The sequence below is a fragment of the Garra rufa genome, chromosome 17 (genome assembly GCF_049309525.1).
Source record: "Garra rufa chromosome 17, GarRuf1.0, whole genome shotgun sequence".
Classification (NCBI taxonomy): Eukaryota; Metazoa; Chordata; class Actinopteri; order Cypriniformes; family Cyprinidae; genus Garra; species Garra rufa.
In genome coordinates this window covers 32746400-32767457 of record NC_133377.1, presented here as the reverse complement: position 1 = coordinate 32767457, position 21058 = coordinate 32746400, and the positions used below count along the sequence as shown (strand labels likewise).

The 21058-nt window shown below is 34.2% G+C and overlaps 1 protein-coding gene across 2 annotated transcripts in view; it reads right to left on the bottom strand.

Moving 5' to 3' along the window:
• Window positions 1-21058, bottom strand: part of LOC141289683 (CUGBP Elav-like family member 3) — a 74215-nt gene that overhangs the window by 5795 nt on the left and 47362 nt on the right. For both annotated transcript variants that reach the window (XM_073821851.1, XM_073821850.1), the window contains exons 6-14: window positions 9374-9422; window positions 8638-8763; window positions 5196-5275; window positions 4845-4988; window positions 2986-3130; window positions 2744-2893; window positions 1656-1715; window positions 753-857; window positions 323-466 (exon numbers count right to left, since the gene is read on the bottom strand). In XM_073821851.1, coding sequence (XP_073677952.1) covers window positions 323-466; window positions 753-857; window positions 1656-1715; window positions 2744-2893; window positions 2986-3130; window positions 4845-4988; window positions 5196-5275; window positions 8638-8763; window positions 9374-9422 — 1003 coding nt within the window. The remainder of the gene's footprint in view (window positions 1-322; window positions 467-752; window positions 858-1655; window positions 1716-2743; window positions 2894-2985; window positions 3131-4844; window positions 4989-5195; window positions 5276-8637; window positions 8764-9373; window positions 9423-21058) is intronic.

The following is a 21058-nucleotide window of genomic DNA, read 5'->3' as shown; positions in this document are numbered from 1 at the left end:
AGAATCGGCAAAATGTTAATTATTTGACCAAAATATGAGGGATTATACAAAATGCCTGTTATTTTTTATTTAGACTTAAATAATATATTTTTATAAATTCAACTATTATTTTCTCTCGTGGACTACATGTTAATGTCTTTTATGTGAAATATCTTATTCAGGTCAGTACTAATTAAAAAATAACATGCATTTTGTTTGATCCCTCTTAATAATTAACATTTTGCATATTTCATAAGTTGTATGTAAACTTTTTACTGTATTTCAGGTGGTATTTAAATCCCTGTACAAACAACATCTATATCACTTTTCGGAAATCACTCACCAAAGCATTTGCTCTGGTTGGTGGCGCGGTCAACGAACACCTTGGCCGAGATGACGTTCCCGAAGGGCAGAAACATCTGCAGCATCTCAGAGTCGGTGAACTCCTGAGGCAGATGATAAATAAAGATATTGCAGCCTTCTGGGCCTGGAAAGAGCAAGAGGAGAGAAGATTTGACATATTGGCAAACACAAAGGAGGAAGCGAAATACAGCAAGACCACAATGTTACATGTTTCAGTCTAATTCTTCCATCATAAAAAGGAAGTAACCATGCTAATTCCTGAATAAAACATGGTGCTTTGAATCTTTTGGTGGCGCAGCATGAGATTCGGAGAACAATGATTGAGAAATGTTCAATAATAGCCTAGGGAATAATCAAAACAGGATGTCAGTGGTTATAGTAGCCCAATGAACAGGAAATGACATCATTACCTTCTCGTTGTTGCAGCTGCTGTGGCTGCTGCGGCTGCTGGGCAACCAAAGTGGGCTGATGTGGAAATGGTTGACCGACCAATCCATAAGCAGCAGGATATGTAGCTGTGGGTGGAGTAATGAAGTTAAACATGAGATCAGAGTAATCTATTCAAATGCCATTCCGTAGCCTGTATTTGTTATTTTGAGCAGATCAAAACAAAATACAAACTGCACTGCTGTAAAAATAGCCTAAACCATCTCAGCTAGTGACCAGCTTCAATAAGCAGCTAAACAGTCTTTGATTAAACTTCATGAATCTGGATTCATTTCTGTGAATCAGTTCTTTCAAGTGTTTTCAGTGATTCATTTACGTCATTCATGGAAAGCCACATGTAGCAAATGTTTTAGTAAAAATGTATGTGGGTGAATACTGCTTTTCATGAATACTTACTAGGTGTATATAAATAAAAACATGCATATGAATAAATTTGTAACACTGGACCACAAAAGTTGTCCAAATGAAGTTCTTAGCAAAGCATATTACTAATCAAAAATTAAGTTTTGATATATTTATGGTAGGAAACTGACAAAATATTACATTAATAATTCATAATATTAATAATTAATTTAAAAAATTGCTCATTTTGACCCATACAATGTATTGTTGGCTATTGCTACAAATATACCCGTCCTACTTATGACTGGTTCTGTGGTCCAGGGTCACACATATCGATATTGTTTGTGTTCATTTTGTGCTTAATTTAACTAGATTTTATTGTATTTTATTTCTTACTTTAGAAATTTTAACTGGTCTGTTTGTAAAAAGCTGTTTTGTTTTTTTCTGAAAAAGGGAGTACTATATTTCTCATTCTTCACTGCTGACAAACTTCAAGTTGCATTTTAGGAGTCCTGAAGCCTCACCCGTGTAGTGTTGCATGCCTGTATACGCCTGCTGGAGAGGATCCAATGCAGGACTCTGAGCTGAAGGATAGATAAATGAAAACAAGAGTATAATGAGACAATTGGTAATGAATCAAGAGAAGCAGAAATTGTGATCATGAATATAATACACTACCAGTTAAAATATTTTTAATGCTTATTAAAAAATGTCTCTTCTTCTCACCAAGCCTGCATTTATTTGATACAAAGTACAGCAAAAGCAGTAAAATTGTGGAATATTTTTACCAATTAAAATAACAGTTTTCTATTTGAATATATTTTAAAATGTAAATTATCTCTGTGATCAAAGCTAAATTTTCAGCATCATTACTCCAGTCTTCAGTCTCACATGATCCTTCAGGAATCATTCTAATATGCTGATTTGCTGTTCAAGAAACATTTTTATCAATATTTAAAACAGTTGAGTAATTTTTGTCAAGATTCTTTGATGAATAGAACGTTTCAATGATCAAAACTGATCTCAAATAAAAAGCTTTTGTAACATTATACACTATACTATTCAAAAGCTTGGAGCCAGTATAATGTTGGGGGTGTGGGGAATTCCAGAAATTAATACTTTTATTTAGCAAGGATGCTTTAAATTGATCAAAAGTGATGATAAAGACATTTATAATGTTCCAAAAGATTTTTATTACATATAAATTATGAATTATTCATCAAAAAAAAAAAAACTGAACAAATTCTACTCAGCTGTTTGCAACATAATAATATAAAAATAAATGTTTTTGAGCAGCAAATCAGAATGATTTCTGAAGGATCATGTGACTGGAGTAATGATGCTAAAAAATCAGCTTTGAAATCACAGGAATAAATTACATTTTAAAATATATTCAAATAGAAAACTTTATTATTTTAAATAGTAAAAATATTTCAAAATTGTCCTGTTTTAGCTGTACTTAGGATCAAATAAATGCAGGCTTGGTAAGCAGAAGAGACTTCTTTAAAAAAAATCTTTTGAAAAAACTTTTGACTGGTAGTGTACAATCTCTCGTGCAGCCCTACATAGTTATAGTATTAAAATAAATACAGACTGGAGGAACTATCCTCACCCTGATATGGATGGACACCATTGGTGTAGAGGGTTTCAGTGGCAGACTGGCCATTGGGTGGTGCAGGGACTGGAGGGTAACTGTTAACGGCGATTGGTGGAGGCAGAGCAGGCACAGGTGTGGCAGCAATGGTTGGAGGAGTGCTCGTACCTACAGCAAAACGACAGATACTTCAATAAATCCAACAACTCTTGAAATGGGTATGCTAAACCAAACTGCTTTTGTAGCAGACTGTCATTTACCTGAGGAGGGCGTGATTGAGGCGATGGGTGTGGCTATGATGCTGTTGGGATTAAGAGCAGCCAACTGCTGCATCTGGACTGCGGCAACCGTAGCCACCGGAGACAGATATGCGGACTGAGCCACCAAGGCCTGCTGTTGGACGAGCTGGATGGGACAAAAAAAAAAAAGGAGTAAATCCAAAGGGACTATGACACATAAAAACTTTGGACTAAAACCAAGTCCTGTGCAGGGGTTGTACCAGGGTAATTAGGTCAATGCCATTTCAATTAGAACTTGCTGTGTGTAGAACGGAAAGTAATTATGGAAGTATTTTTGGTAGCACCTTCCAGTTATTGCTATAATCCCAATTCAATTTCATCCCAATGTATATTCTGTCAACTAAATTCTGGTACATACAGTGGTCCATAAAATATGTGGACACTTAAGCTACTCTTAAAAGTGATAGTTCAGCCAAAAATGACTATTCCGTCATTAATTACTCACCCTCTTGTCATTCCAATCCTGTTAGACCTTTGTTTATCTTCAGAACACAAATTAAGATATTTTGGATGAAATCCAAGAGCTTTCTGACCTTACATAGACAGCAACGCAACTGACACATCGTGGTAGTAAATGCATGTCGAAGACTGACACAGAAGACAACAAATTGTTGAATAAAGTTTGCGCACCAAAAGCTTGTAGCTTCATGAAATTACGTCTAAAACACTGATATTTTAACAATGTCTTTACTACCTTTATGGGCCTTGAACGTGTCAGTTGTGTTGCAGTCTATGGAGGGTCAGAAAGCTCTCGGATTTCATCAAAAATATCTTAACTTGTGTTCCGAAGACGGACAAAGGTTTTACAGGTTTGAAACGACATGAGGGTGAGTAATTCATGACAGAATTGTAATTTTAAGTATGAAATTCATATACAAAATATAAAACCAAGCAGATATTAGTTTAAAGACAGACACTGTTTCAAATTGTTTATTGAATTTAAATGCTTAAATATACTGTTCAAAATAAAGTCAAAATTGTTTGGTTACTCAATGGACATATGTACTACTGTTCAAAAGTTTGGATAAATTCAGTATTAAAAGTATTTAAAGTCTCATTAGCTTACCAAGGCTGCATTATTTGACCCCCAGATACAGTAAAAAAAAAAAAAAAAACAGTAATATTGTGAAATACTATTACAATTTCAAATAACTGTTTTGTTATGTAATATATAGTCAAACTAAAAAGAATTTCAGACACCTTCAACATTTTTCACATTATCACAGTTTATTCACTTTATTTTAGAAAATGGTAATAAAATATGACAAGAACTCAAAGTTAAACTGTGTCAGAACAAATTCATCTTGATAATGTCAGATAACTTTGATAGAAAGATATGTAATGGATTACAATCAACATTTACACAACTATCCATACTTTGTTGACTAATTACCAAGCAATGCTTAATTTTGTTCAGTCTGTGGTATAAAAAGGTCACATTAACAATTAATGAAAAAACACTGAAGCAAAAAATGGTCAGGTCAAAATGTTTTTAGAAAGCAATTTTTTGAATCAATTTTACTGGTAGTCCACTGTATGAAGAATGTTTGGGTATAATATGTCACAGTTTACTTTATTTTGCTATCCTCACTTGCATAAATTAACTATAGTGTCCTGCACCCACAAGTTAAAAAATATCAAAAATTACATATGGTGTCTGAATCATTTTTGGTTTGACTGTATTTTAAAAAGTGTCACATGAACCTCCTGAAATCATTCTAATATGCTGTCTTGCTGCTTAAGATATAAATAAAATACCTTTACTGTCAGGCATCGTAAAGCTATTCTTGCACTGGATCTTGTGTGGTGTTAGTGCTCACCGCCTGTGTGTAGGCATTGTAGGCGCCCAGGTGTAGACTCATGGGACTAATGACACCCAGCTGGGAGGCCACCTGCTGCATACGCCTGATTCCTCTCTCCTTCTCTGTGTCTGCAAACTTCACCACCAGACTAGAAGATGCACCCTGAGGGGATAAAGAAAATCCTCATTCTCAAACAACATTAAATAAAAGAAACTGAGAAGTCTTGAGGTGAAATATGCAGTGGGTGATCTTAAAACAAAGCACAAAGACTCTGTAGAGAGTCCACTATGAATATGCAAACAATGTGCTATTGTGTTGTGTTATAGTTGTAGGTGTGATTGTGGGAGGAATCCTGAATGTGACACTGACCGGGAGAGTGCGGCTGCCGTGTAGAGCGCTAATGGCTGCCTGCGCTTCTGCATTACTCTGATATTTTACAAATGCACAACCTGCAACACACAACGCATCATTAGACAAAGCCGAAGCGATGTGGCAAACGCATTAGGCAGACGTTTTATAGTCTTAAACAATGCATCAAGTGGGAGTATTTAAACATCCAATTAAACAAATTAAACCAAATACAACAAGCTGAGCTTGGTGCAAATGCCCACATTATTTCCCGAGGCCTACATCTGTACATATGGGAGAGTAAAAGTGAAACAGTTAATGATTTACTACAGCAGGTGCATCTGCTCCTTTCACACTCACACGTAATTACCCAGAGCACACACATCCATCACTTTATAAATCACAGCCTGTGCTGAACGGACTATCATTCATTAGCCAACATACACATGCATGAGCGAACACACTGCTGCAGCCCTGCTAGTGTTGTATGACTATGGTACAGATGTGCTTTACTGCCTGCAATCTCACTGAAAGAGATTTCAATCAAAGACATCTGCTGAAACAATTTATTTGTCTCAACTTATATCTATAATATGAGATTAATGTGCAGTAAGTGCTCAAAATGAGAGTCTGTAAAAAATGGGATTCACTAAAAGAGTATTTTTCTCAACAGCCTGTTCAATTCAAACAATCTCCTCCAAACCAGAAATGTCAATAAACTTAATTTTTCCATTACTATTTGCCCCCTGGAATTCATTTCTGAGGGCCTTTTTTACATTTGTGAAGGTAATTATTGCTCTTTATATTGTAATAATGATTATTAATACTGATATAGAATACAATACAAAATGTTTTTGTTTCATTTTGGGCACATCACATTCTGCCTTCATTGACAAACTTGTTGGTTTATGACGTTAGCCAAGACCAGCACAAGTTACGCAAAAACTCCCATTATAATTGCTGAAGGTACGAAATTAAGCTTTTATTTACGTTTTATCTGCACTGTGTTGTTTATGATGAGGAAATTCGCAAGTCTGGGCACTTTTTTAATCAACAGTTCTGGCATTCTTAGCGCTGATTAATCTAGGCCCCTCTGATTGGTGCATTTTTTAGTGCTGACTAATCTAAGTGCCTCTGATTGGTGCATTTTCAGTGCTAACTAATATAAGTGCTTCTGATTGGTGCATTTTCAGTGGTGACTTATCCTAAGTGCCTCTGATTGGTGCATTTTCAGTGCTGACTAATACTAAACGCTTCTAATTGGTGAATTTTTTCAGTGATGACTAATCTAAGCACTTCTGATTGGTGCATTTTTTTTAGTGCTGACTAATCTAAGTGCCTCTGATTGGTGCATTTTCAGTGCTGACTAATACTAAACACTTCTAATTGGTGAATTTTTTCAGTGATGACTAATCTAAGCACTTCTGATTGGTGCATTTTTTTAGTGCTGACTAATCTAAGTGCCTCTGATTGGTGCATTTTCAGTGCTGACTAATCTAAGTGCTTCTGATTGGTGCATTTTTTTAGTGCTGACTAATCTAAGTGCCTCTGATTGGTGCATTTTCAGTGATGACTAATCTAAGCACTTCTGATTGGTGCATTTTTTTAGTGCTGACTAATCTAAGTGCCTCTGATTGGTGCATTTTCAGTGCTGACTAATCTAAGCACTTCTGATTGGTGCATTTTTTTAGTGCTGACTAATCTAAGTGCCTCTGATTGGTGCATTTTCAGTGCTGACTAATCTAAGCACTTCTGATTGGTGCATTTTTTTAGTGCTGACTAATCTAAGTGCCTCTGATTGGTGCATTTTCAGTGCTGACTAATCTAAGTGGTTCTGATTGGTGCATTTTCAGTGCTGACTAATCTCAGTGCCTTTGGTGTATTTTCAGTGCTGACTAATCTAAGTGCTTCTGATTGGTGCATTTTCAGTGCTGACTAATCTAAGTGGTTCTGATTGGTGCATTTTCAGTGCTGACTAATTCTCAGTGCCTTTGGTGTATTTTCAGTGCTGACTAATCTAAGTGCTTCTGATTGGTGCATTTTCAGTGCTGACTAATCCTAGCTCCTCTGATTGGTGCATTTTCAGTGCTGACTAATACTAAAAACTTCTGATTGGTGAATTTTTTCAGCGATGACTAACCTAAGCACTTCTAAATGGTGCGTTTTTTAATGCTGACTAATCTAAGTGCCTCTGATTGGTGCGTTTTCAGTGCTGACTAATACTAAACGTTTCTAATTGGTGCGTTTTTTCAGCAATGACTAATCTAAGCTCTTCTGATTGGTGCGTTTTTCAATGCTGACTAATTTAAGCACCTCTGATTGGTGCATTTTCAGTGCTGACTAATCCTAAGCGCTTCTAATTTATGCGTATTCAACACTGACTAGCACCTCTGATTGGCCATGCATTCCTAAATTCAACAGAAACATGTTTGATTGGTTGTAAGGCTTAATGCTGCACAAAACAGCACGTAAAATCAATCTGATGCAGTGTGAGGGAAGTTAAATGTAATTTCATGAACACTTTTTATTCATTTTCACATTTCATTTGAATCGTGACAACCATAATATACTTTGTTTAAATGTGCAAGGGCATTTTATGCCCTTTTGTCTTGAGGCTTTTTTTGTTCATTTCTGTGACATTTTTGCCACAAGCCTTTATTAATTTAATAAAAAGTATTATTATTAAATATTAAATTATTAACAATGAGGATTAAATAGGACTAAAAGAATAAAACGTAATTAAACATGGACAGAAATGCTAATAAATAAATACACAATAACAAATATGTATTATTATTATAATTATTATTATTAATTTAACAATTGTAAATTATTATTATTCATTAATTATTCAATTCTTAAATAAAATGATTAATTAAAAATACAACAATAATTATTATTATTATTATTAGTAGTAGTAGTAGTAGTAGTAATAATAATAGTACTAATAGTAATGTTAAGAAATATCATATACAAATTGAAAAATGTATAAATATTTGTGACCCTGTACCACAAAACCAGTCTTAAATAACACATGTATATTTGTTGCAATAGCCAAAAACACACTGTATTTGTATATGCATTACTAAGAACTTCATTTGGACAACTTTAAAGGTGATTTTTTTTTTTGCACAGATTCCAGCTCCTAACAAACCATACATGAATGGAAAGCTTATTTATTAGCTTTCAGATTATGTATAAATCTCAATTTCAAAAAACAGACCCTTATGACTGGTTTTGTGGTCCAGCATTACATTTAATATTAATATAATATTAATGATTTAATAATTAATTAATTTAATAGTATTTAATATTAAATAAACAATAATTAAATTATCAAATTAAATCATGAATACAAATATAATTATTATAATTATTAGTAGTGGTATTATATTAAAACTTAAGCTCATGATACAACTGGGTAACTCTACTTCTCACATGTATTTAAATGTGTTTTGCGCACCTTTGCTGGCTCCGTCAGGCCCTCTGAGTACCGTGCACTCCTCTATACTCCCGAAAGGCTCGAACATTTTTCTGACATCGGTGTCTGACAGCTGTTTCCCCAACATCCCCACAAACAGCTTCCTGTCTACACACAGAAAGACAGATCATGATAAATATACATATATTAAAGAAATGGCTGTGCAAGATCATGTATCATTCTTAAGTGGTAATAACCATCAAATCATCGCAGACAATATTTGTCACTCCATATTAGTCTGAGCTTAAAGGTACAATTACACGAATGGCCACTAGAGGGTCCTAGAGGACTGTCACTCGCTGAGAAACACAATAGCAAAAACTGATGTTTTGTTTGTGTATGAGTGCAGAATAAAGATGAAAAAAAAAACATTTGCATTGTATTTGGGATTGTATTGCTGTTTTCATCCAATAAGAGATGATTAAATCAGGCTGTACTCATTCCATGCCCAATGTAATGGGTTTAAAATCAGGCTGTACTCATTCCACGCCCGATGTAATGGGTTTAAAATGTTGAATTCTTGAATTATTAATACATTTTGGTATATGGAATACAAAATATGAAACGTGTGTTTACTTTGAAGACAAGAGAAGCACATAAGTGAGCAAAATGTGAATGTTCTCAAATTTAAAAATGATATATGCATATATAAATTATATAGACAGCCAACTCTGTATGTGTTTGTGTGTGTGTGTGTGTGTGTGTGTGTGTGTTATACCTCCTCTGCCCTCACTGTCCGCTGGCTTCACTTGAATGGGGCGGTTCATCTGAAACACAGAGCACATGATCACATGATCAACTGCACTTTAAAATCCAGCCTTTCATTTCCTCCTGTGTTTGTGTGCTTTTATTACAGAACATCTTCAATGTATGTGCATGATGTCGATCTCATGACCTGCCCATCTGCCTCAATATTCCCGAGTTAAAAGAAAAAATCTCCACGCTGGCCCTGCTTCTGTTGTCTTTCCATCCCTTTATCTCTGCTCTCTGCTCTCTCCATGTAGCCTTTGTACTTGTTTCCCTCTATTTGAGGCCTAATCGCCATCTCTCCCTCGCCCACTTTTATCTCTCATCAAGAATCAGTTTTATGCTCTTTCTCTCTCCGTCACACATAATCCTGCTCCAATCTCTCTCTCTCTCTTTCTCTCGGGCACCAGGAAAAGCACACGCCCACGCGGGATTGGGGAAGTGATGGGATTAATCACGCTCGCTGGCTAATCTGGATTACAGACGCACGGCAGATTAAAATGGTGAGAGATTCTGGGTTTGCGAAACAGGAGAGAGAAAGAGGCACCGGGGGAAAGAGGGAGGGACGGGGATGTGAGAGAGAGGGGAAAGGAGGGAAAAAGAAAAATGAGAATGTATGACCAAATATAACCATGGTTAGTTGGGGAAAAGGACATTTGATAGTGTTTAGCATTATACTGGGATATTCAACTTTTCATTATTATCGTTATTTTTTTGTCAAAATATCAAAACATCATTAAAACAAGATATTTTTACCTGAGTAAATTACAAAAAAAATTGTTTTCCCAGAATGTATATCGAAAATAAGTGTACAGATTTGTCATGTTTTAAACATGTTAAATGCTCTTTAAGTTATTAAATGCTCTTTTTACTAGTTAACTAATATGAAGGAACAATGAACAATACATTTATTACACTACTTATTAATCTTTGTTAATTTTAGTTAATAAAAATACAGTTCATTGTTTGTTTATGTTCACAGTGCAACTAATGTTAACAAACACAACTTGTGATTTTAACAATGCATTAGAAAATGCTGAAATTAACATGAACTAAGATTAATAAATACTGTAGAAGTATTGTTCATTCTTGGTTGTTAACTAATGTAGTAAACTAATGTTAACTAATGAGGCTTATTGTAGTGTTACCAATATTTGTACTTCTACACAAAAAAAAAAAAAAAATCTACAAATATAAAATACAAAATGTATGCCACGCAATTTTGTTTCTTAGGTGAATTTATTTGGTGTTATTAAGGATGGAATATTTCTGCTAAAATAAGATAAATATACTAATCAAAAATGTATTTTTTTAAAAGAAAGTAACACTAAAAAGTTAACGTTCTATTTATCAGAGATTTCTGAAAAACATTTCCTGAAAATTGTAATAATATTTCAAAATTTTACAGTTTTCACTGAATTTTTGATTAAATAAATACAAATAAATATAGCCTTGGTGAGCATATAAAAGTAAATGTATATATAAACTACCAGTCAAAAGTTTTTGAACAGTAAGATTTTTAAATGTTTTTAAAAGCGTGATTTTTTTTTTATTCAAAGTACAGCAAAAACAGTAAATATGTAAAAATATGTAAATATTTTTACTATTTAAAATAGCTGTTCACTATTTGAATATATTTTAAAATGTAATTTATTCCAGTGATCAAAGCTACATTTTCAGAATCATTAGTCTAGTCTTCAGTGTCACATGATCCTTCAGAAATCATTTTAATATCAAAATATTAGAATGATGTCTGAAGGATTTGACTGGAGTAACGATGCTACAAATTCAGCTTTGAAATCACAGGAATAAATTACTTTTTAAAATATATTCAAATAGAACACAGTTATTTTAAATAGTAAAAAGCTGTACTTTGTGCAGACTTAAAGAACATTAAAAACTTACTGTTCAAAAACTTTTGACTGGTAGTGTATATGTACTATTACATCCATATTGTTCTCTAAAAACAAACATTAAATGATCAAATGATTGTTAGGGCTAAGTTATTTTTTACCACGAAATGAATAGAAATTATGAATGAGCATGAACGATAGATAGCATTAGTATTGTAATTCAAATGATATTGCAATTCTATGTGGAATTGTTGAACCACTGCACACAATTAGTAAAAGGAGTAGATGAGAGGCAAGGAGAGAAGCTGTGAGCTAAATTGGCCGAATCAACATAAAGGTGTTAATTATGCAGCAGGTGACATTTCGGCCCAATTCAGATCGCTTGGTTTTATCCGACCAGGCACGATCGCTCATCTGGGGTCCGTATTGATCAGGCACTCGCTCGCAATCACTCACGCGCACACGTACAGAGCCGTATAAACCATACATAATGACTTTCACTATTTCACAGCACGCCAAAAATATATTAGACGACTCACGGAGAAGGACACAAACAGAAGGGCATTTATCAGGATGACTAATGAAGCAGGTCTCATTGATTGCTGCAGTAATGTAAAGCACTGTAAAGATCTCCAACACCCACTATACGTCTGTTCTGGATCAGTTCTTTTGCTTTCCTAGTGTAACTCCCTCTGGTGATTACTAATCTGATCTCAGCTGTAAGAGCTTGTTTTGCAGCGCTTAAATCTGATTTGCCCAAATTGCTTTGTTTATCTTCAGAAAACACCGGCATTCAGGGGGGAAAAATAACTTTTGAGGGCGTTTTATCATTGGATTGAGGGCAGCTGCTCTCAATTTAGTTCATACACAAGGTTGTTCAATGGTTCTTCCATAACTTTCAGACAAGAACTGTTTTCTTGGACACACACTGAAAATCATCTTAAATATCACTGAAGTTCATATACATTTAAAATATGGGGCATCAGATTTAGTGTTGGTTAATGGAAACAATGCCATCTGATCCAGTCATAAAAACAGAATTTACTGTATAACGCAGAATTTTGGATGAGTACATCAAAAGTAGGACACTTAAATCAAAACGTGATATGGACTAGTGTCTGTAAATATTAATCCACAAAATACTATTTAAATATCCTGCATGTTCTGCTGTCTCTGTGTGAATGAATGACACATGACCTGTGGTTTCCTTTACTACACACATACTAAAGCTTGCGTGGTGCTCCCAGTGTTTTTTAGCCTCTGCAGCCTCAATATATGAGTACATGAACATGCAAACATAATATCTAGAACTGATCACTATGAGCATTTTACTGCTTCTTTTGAGGAAAAACTATCGCCATATCATAAGACAGAACAGAACTTAAAGGTCTTCACAGCAACCCATCAAAGTTTGGTTTAACTTGAAGAAACTGTGACAAATATATTCCTTAATGTAATGATAGTATATTATATTAGTTATAAATAGTACTAGTAATAAAATTATCATTACGGAAAATATTTTCCAGAAAAATTTAGCCAGATTAATCGTATCCAAATTTAAAGTTAATGTTTACATACTATGTATATATTAAAAAACTCTCTCTCTCTCTCTCTCTCTCTATATATATATATATATATATATATTTTTTTTTTATATATAAATAACATAATTTTAATGTGGATTTGTATATACATAATAAATATACACAGTACACACACATATACTATATAAACTTTAATTTTGGATGCAATTAATTGCTATTAATCATTTGATCAGAAAAATTATTTACCAGAATTTAAAAATAAAATAATAAAATAATGATTATTTTATTTTAATGATTAGTAAAAAATAAAATAAAAATAAAAATAAAAAATAAAAAATATTTAGAGATGCTCTTGATTACTGAAATGTAATGAAACCATTACAATTAATGGAAACACATAGTTTGGTAAAAAAAAAAAAAAACTAAATTTGAGAAAAAATAAAACATTTTATGGAGACTTAAAAATGGATTTTTTTGTTAATTTAATTTGGAAAAAAATTAAAAATGGAATTTGGGAAAATTTTATAGGGCCCTAGTTTGGTCTGTAGGATTTTTTTTTTAAGAAATCCTTCTATTCAGCAAGGGTGTATTACATTGATTAAAAGTTATCATAAAGACATTTATAATCAGACATCATAATTTATAACAGCTGTTTTTTTTTTATTTAAAAAATGAATTCATCAAAGAGTGCTGAAAAAAATGTTCACAATTAAAAAAAAACTATTTCCAACATGGAATGGAAATATTTAAAAAACTTGGCTTTGTCATCACAGGAATAAAATATATTACAATACAAATTGTTTATTTTAAATTATAAAAATATTTGACAATATTACGGTTTTTGCTGTACGTTTCATTAAATAAACAGCCTTGGTGAGCATAAGAGATTTAAAAAAAAAAAAAAAAAAAAAAAAAAAAAAAATGTTACCAACCCCAAACTTTTGAATGATGTACAAGATCATAAATAAGACTTGAATGTCTTGAACGTCTTTCGCATGTCTTCAGAAGACTTAGAATAGAGCAAATAAGCAACATTCACTTCCATTGCATGATAAAGATTCACTAGGATATTCTGACTTGCGCTTTTTTCCATTAAATAGTTCAGATCAATGTATTTATCCATGCAACAGGAAATTAAAAAGCCCTTCTGGGTTATTATTTGGACAGATTTCTAAAGGTTCTTCTATGACTAGGGTGTAAACCTCTTTTTTACCTTTATTTTCTAGAGTGTACAACACACAGCAGGTTGCTGGCCAACTGTTGACTGCGTGAGCACTTTGAAATGGTCAGCAAAATGGATTAGGTTAATGACTGTGCCATTTTAGTTTCATTTTCGGAAAGGAGCCAACTCACATCAAGGTTGAGACAAAGAAACAGCTCACACACTCATTTAACATGCATCCATCAACAGGAAGATGCCACATCAAGCCTAAAAAATATTGAAAAGCATCATTTTTTCTTTTGATAAACTGGGCGGTACAGGCTACAGATGCACTATGAGGTACAAGAAAATCCTTGAGGAGTTTTATTCATATCTTTCCTTGCACTGTGATGAGTCACAGAGCTTCAAGGATTACAGAAAGGAAAAACAGAGACAGCGGCGGAGAACAAAAAGAAAAGGGTGAGGAGTAAGGGTACAAAGGGACGAGAGAGACGGGAAGAGACAAGAAAGAGTGGGAGAGAGAGAGAGAGAGAGAGAGAGAGAGAGAGTCGTGGCACTGCCACTTCAGGTCGGCACGGCAACCAACCCTCTGTCACCATGACAACGGTGAGACGAGCTACCCAGCAGGTAAACAAGGTTGCCCTGGACGACGAGGGGAGGGGAAGGTAGTGATGGGAAAAAAGACAGAGGGGAAAAAAAGGCGATGGAAGGATCGAAACGGATGAAAAGTGAGTCTTTGAGAATATATTTATGAGAACGGAAAGAGAGAGAGACAAAGAAGGACAGATAAAAGTAGCGGGTGTAACTGCTATGGTTGCCAAAGCAACAGAGACAGTGAAGACTCTCCAACATCGAGGCGAAAGAAACCTGTTGGCTTCTACAAACACTGCTTGTCAAGAAAAATCAAACAGACAACCTAACCAAGACTCCTTATAGCCACACTAATAATTAAAGGGCTCTTTCTACAATTGCTATACATTAGTGCTGTCAAAATTAGCACGTTAACGGCGATTAATTTTTCCAGTTTAATAGCGTTAGAATTATTAACGCAGGGGCGGGGCTAGGGTTGGCCACCCCATTTACAACTGCTGTATCTATCTCTTTTTTTTTGACAAGATGTGCATTTACGTAGACACAGAATGTCTTTATGACCACATTTAACTGGAGACTTTTCAGATGCAGTCTAACTTAATAGGAAAGGTACAGTTGATGAAGGAGCTTCACATGAGATGTTGTTAGGCCATATGTCAGCGAAAATAATTTTCCTGTCCTGTCAGCCATTATGTACTGTTTTAAAGCTTCAATTGCATGTTCAAATGCGGCGGTGCACGCTGTTGCCTGTATCATTTCATATTAAAAACTACGAGTTCGAGTCACGTTCAGCAGCGGCAGCTCTTAAAGTAATAGCAGCCAAATAAGCTAATAACCCAGCTGCTGTGAGATCTATTTATCAAAGTACAAAAGAAAGAGGAAATTAATAACTTTCGTAGCTTTAAGGATTTATTTATATTTAATTTAGTATTTCGTGTTTGATAACTTTATCCATTTTCTGTATTTTTCCTACTTGCTGAAGGGCACAGGTAAATAATGGGTTTATGTGAAGATTGTTTTAAGTTCACTTAAATTAGAAGTTGTTGTTTGTTAATATCTAATAAATGTTAAAACTGATAGCTCTCAATAATACTGTAATGTTATATGGTATAACAGTATACACTGTAAAAAAGGCTTATCTTACTTAGTATTTTTGTCTTGTTTCTAGTCAAAATATCTAAATCTTAAATCAACCAAGATGCATTTACTACATGAGCAAAAAGCAATACATTTAGTTTTGTTTCCGGGGAGAAAAAATAAATTAAGTGAATTTTTCTTAAAATAAGTAAAATTATCTGCCAGTGGGATAAGAAAAATAATTTTGTTTTTAAGAGTATTTTTCTTACCCCCACTAGCAGATAATTTAACTTGCTTTCAGCTAAATTAAGTTTGATTAAAAATGAAAAATTCTTACATTTTTAAATAAAAAGCCTTTTTTTCAATGTATAGTCAATGGTAAAGTATTAGGAAATGGTAAGTATTAGAAAAACTATTTCCTATCAGTAATATCAGATATCAGTGATACTCACCGTCAGTCATAAAAAATCTTTAACAAGAATTTATTAAAATACTGTCTTTATGTTATTTTTACATTTTAAATTATTTAATAATTATTGCGATATAAAGGCATATTTAAAAACTTTAATGTTTTAACTTTAATGTCGCGACTAATCGCGTTTAATCACGATTAATTTCAGTGTGATTAATCAGTTATTTTTCAATCGATTACTTTACATTCATTAAATCTACTGTACTACATACATTGCAGTTAAAAATTGGGGTTGTTAGACTTTTGTGTTTTTGAAAGAGTCTCTTCTGCTCACCAAGGCTGCTTTTATTTGATCAAAAATACAGTAAAAACAGTAATATTGTAAAATATAATTACAATTTCGAAAAACTGTGTTCTATTTAAATAGATTTTAAAATGTAATTTATTTCTGTGATGGCAAAGCTGAATTTTCAGCAGCCATTACTCCAGTCTTCAGAAATCATGCTCAAGAAACATGTATTAATCTTCAATAGAACAGCATTTATTTGAAATAAATACTTTGTAACTCATTTAATTTCTTTTTTAATAAAACTGAATGGTGATTTCACTAACCATTTAAAAATGACCCTTATATAATAATTTTTCATAGATTTTTTTGTTTAAACTGCACTTGACTTTTAACCTGAGGGAGAACTTTTTATACTTTCCATAAATGTCCAGCTGGTGTTTTTACATTGCAGTAGCATCACTAAGTGACATTTTAATAAGTAAATAATTATAACAATAGAATAGAACAACTGATGTTTAAAACACTAGAAAACTGAGACTCTAAAATGTGAGTAGGGCTGAATGATTCATCAAAAAATAACCAGAACCTCTAACCGACATGTAGGTTTTTTTTTTATCCTGTTAATAATTTCCTATTAAAACACACCAGCGCACATGTAGTCTGTAAGGTATTTTTTGTGTATGGAAAAATAGAAAAAAAACAGTACACAAATAAACAATCCTTCAATCTGTTTTGCAGCAGGAAAATGCAATCATATACTTACAAAAGTAGAAAATACTGAAAATAATAATGTAATATCTCTCCATACATGCCATCATAGCCATCACTAGTTCATCTGCCAGCAAAAACACTCCACTAACATGATGAGCACACACACTTAATCTCCTCCTTGATCTGAGGCCAGGGATTTCGTAGGATTATAGGATATTAAATCCATAGATTATTCAATCAACTGACATTTACTCTGCCGCCACCCTCCATGTATTGCCTCGAACGTATATTTGATCTGTAAAAGACCTATGCTTTTATATCCAAAAAACAAACTGTGAAGACACACCCGAAATTTTCCTTTTCCATTCACACAAACTCAAAAATTCAGAAAGGCGGTGACTCACAAGAGCTTAAAAATCAGATCTCAATTCACGTTTACTCATTCACGCACTCACTATATGCCTGCAAGGCATGCTGTTTGTTCATATTCCCTAAGTTTCTCTGTGCATGGAAAGAATGACTGTTGACTGTGTGTGATTTGCACTCAAGCTCAAGAGGATCCCTCTTGTGACTTGTCAGTGTGTGTGTGTGTGTGTGTGTGTGTGTGGCAGATGTTAAATTAGGTGTGTATCTACACAAAGACTATTCTCAATCTTGCCTCTGTACCCATCATGCAATGCTGGCCATCGCATTGAGCTGGTTCCCTAGCAACCCAGCATCCCTTGTCCCAGCCGTCTCCTGGCAACAGGACCTGCGACCGTAATCAACCTGCGCGCCACCCCACCCCCAATATATTCCACTCGCTTTCTTTCCAATCTCCTTTTTCTCGCTTATTCTTTCAGCCCCTCTATCCATCTCCCATTTTATAACAAACACAGCTACAACAGAAACATGTTGTTTCATGCACATTTAACATGCCAAAGATAACTCAATATCTATAATCCTTATACGAAACTAAAAATTCTACATTTATTATAAGACGGAAATTAACTTTTTTCTTAAATTCAACATTCAGCATAGCTTAAATAAATGTATAAAGGAAAAGATGCAATCAATGTACTTTTCTGCAGTTAATTTGCTGTGTTATGAAGAAATCGCACTGAATCCATTATTACTAAACTGCATGTAAGGAGTAGAAAAAGGCTTTTCAATAGCATGCCGTACTGCTGTCATTGCTTGAAATGTCACATCAATTACCCTTAAACAATGAAACACCATCTTGGCTTGACGATTAAAACTCCTGAAATCTTCATTCTTGAAATAATCAATATACCCTAATCAATTAGCATGTTTCAAATGTGTCAATCATTAGACCTCAAGCAATTACAGTTGTAACGCAGACTTTAAACTGTCAGCGTCAACGCCTGCTTAAATAGGGAAAGATGGACATGCAGAGGGGAGAAAAAAAAAAGCATGTGTGAAAATGGCACCGCTTGGGAAACGGAGATATGCATTGGTTGGGTTTGCTAACTCAATATGCATATCAAATTCTGAATGTAGCACATTCAAACAAAGTCGCTTTTGCCAAGCAAACAGACCTCATATGAGCGATGCTTGCAATAACGTTGATATCTAACACTCCGAACATGCCGTCAACACTGGTGATGCTGTCCTATTGTTTGAGATGGGGGTGCGACTTTATTTTTGTCGATGGGAACCAAATGCCAAGTGGATGAGGAAAGCAATGAATTTCAACATTGCATATTTGTTTGGTCGGCTTTATAGATTAGATGTACTTGGTACTTGGTACTCGATTAATCAAAAAGTAATTAAAACTGAAAATAAAACCTCTAACCGACTTAATTATCATGTTGGTTATTGAAACCTGTTAATACTTTCTAGAGCTGCAAACCGATTAGTCCCGATTAATCGATTCAAAATAAAAGTTTATGTTTGCATACTATATATCTGTGTACTGTTTTCATTTATTATGTATATATAAATACACACACATTTGTATACGTTTAAAAAAATATTTGTATGTACTGTATGTATTTGCATGTAAACACTTGTATATACTTTATATTATATATACATATAAATATTAATAGTGCAAACAAAAGTATTTTTATATATAAAAATACATTGTGGAGCAAAAAAGTAACTGCCAACATGCCGACAGACAAGAGCAGGTTACTTGTGGTATGAAACAAGGTCTCAGCTTTAAAATTTTGTCATTTTGTGACAAATTCAAACAATAAATACCGTTTTGTGTCTCTTTAATGTGTTGTGACAGACTATTGTATTGCCTCTGTTTAGTGGCATGTGAACCAATCGTCTTTTCATATGTACATAAAGCACAAAATAAACGTGAATGAATATCTGAGCGCACTTTGTTTCAATCGTGGAAAGACGTGAATAACCAGCTTCTTAAGTTTAAAGGAACACTCCACTTTTTTTTGGAAATAGGCTCATTCTCCAACTCCCCCCGAGTTAATAAGTTGATTTTTACCGTTTTGAAATCCATTCAGCCGTTCTCCTGTTCTGGCGATATCACTTTTAGCATAGCTTAGCATAGATCATTGAATCCTATTAGACCAATAGCATCGCGTTCAAAAATGACCAACAAGTTTCCATATTTGTTGTATTTAAAACTTGACTCTTCTGTAGTTATATTGTGTACTTAGACCGGTGGAAATGCAAAGCTGCGAGTTTCTAGGCTGATAAGATTAGGAACTACACTTCCATTCCGGCGTAATAGTCAAGGAAGTTTGCTGCCGTAATATGGCCGAAGCAGGCGGAGTATTATCAGAAATGAGTTCCCAGCTAGTTTAGCATTAGCACATGTGCTGCGTGGTATTACTGCTCCTGCTTCAGCCATATTATGGCAGCAAACTTCCTTGACTATTACGCCGGAATGGGAGTGTAGTTCCTAATCTTATCAGCCTAGAAAATTGAAGCTTTGCATTTCCACCGGTCTTAGTACACGATATAACTACAGAAGAGTCAAGTTTTAAATAGGACAAATATCAAAACTCGTTGGTCATTTTTGAACGTGATGCTATTGGTCTAATAGGATTCAATGATCTATGCTAAGCTAGGCTAAAAGTGATATCGCCAGAACAGGAGAACGGATGACTGGATTTCAAAATGGTAAAACTCAACTTATTAACTCGGGGGGAGTTGGAGAATGAGCCTATTTCCAAAAAAAGTGGAGTGTTCCTTTAAGTCCACTGAAGTTAATATATACTCTTCTGTCTGATTTGGTTTTGTCGGACAAAATGGCAGTTTTGGCGTTAGGATTGGTCCGATTACCTGTCAATTAAGCTCTTTGCAAAGGGTTAATTGTCAATATGTGTTCATTCAAAAGTGAATATTCTTCATTTGAAACTAGGGCTACAAACGATTAGTCACGATTAATCGATTCAAAATAATCAATGCATTTTGTGTTTACATACCACATGTCTGTGTGTATTTATATATGCACAATACAAAACACAGTTAATACACAAATAGTATGTAAACAAACTTTTATTTTGAATCGATTAATCGCAACTAATCATTTTGCAGGCCTATTTGAAACACAACTTGCCTGGTAAAAACAGGTATTGAATATTATTTATGCTTCAAAAAATCATCATTGGCAGTTAAAATTGAAAATTCGATACGCCCATCAGGAAATCTGCAAATGCCATATTCATCATTTAGTGCCTTTATGGGTTTTCCTGAGCAACAATATTGATCTGGGACACATTCAGAAAGAAGACAGATTACCACTAGCAAACAAGCTCTTAAAATTGCATGATTTGTTGCAGACGACAAAACCAACCAAATCAAGAGAGGAAGTAGGATGGACCCAAGAGGATCTGCTGTGTTCGTGACTTTATTATAATGAATCTGAGTCTGAGCATCCAAACACAGCTAATATTTGCAGCTGACTTCCTTTTGAAAAGTAGTAGTGGTTTATTTTATCTCAATGGTGTGAAAAAATCTGCTGGGTATAGTGGATACATGTCGGTCAGATTAAGTTCTGCTCTCACGGAGTGTGTAATCATCAAAGGCCACACACATGCGCGC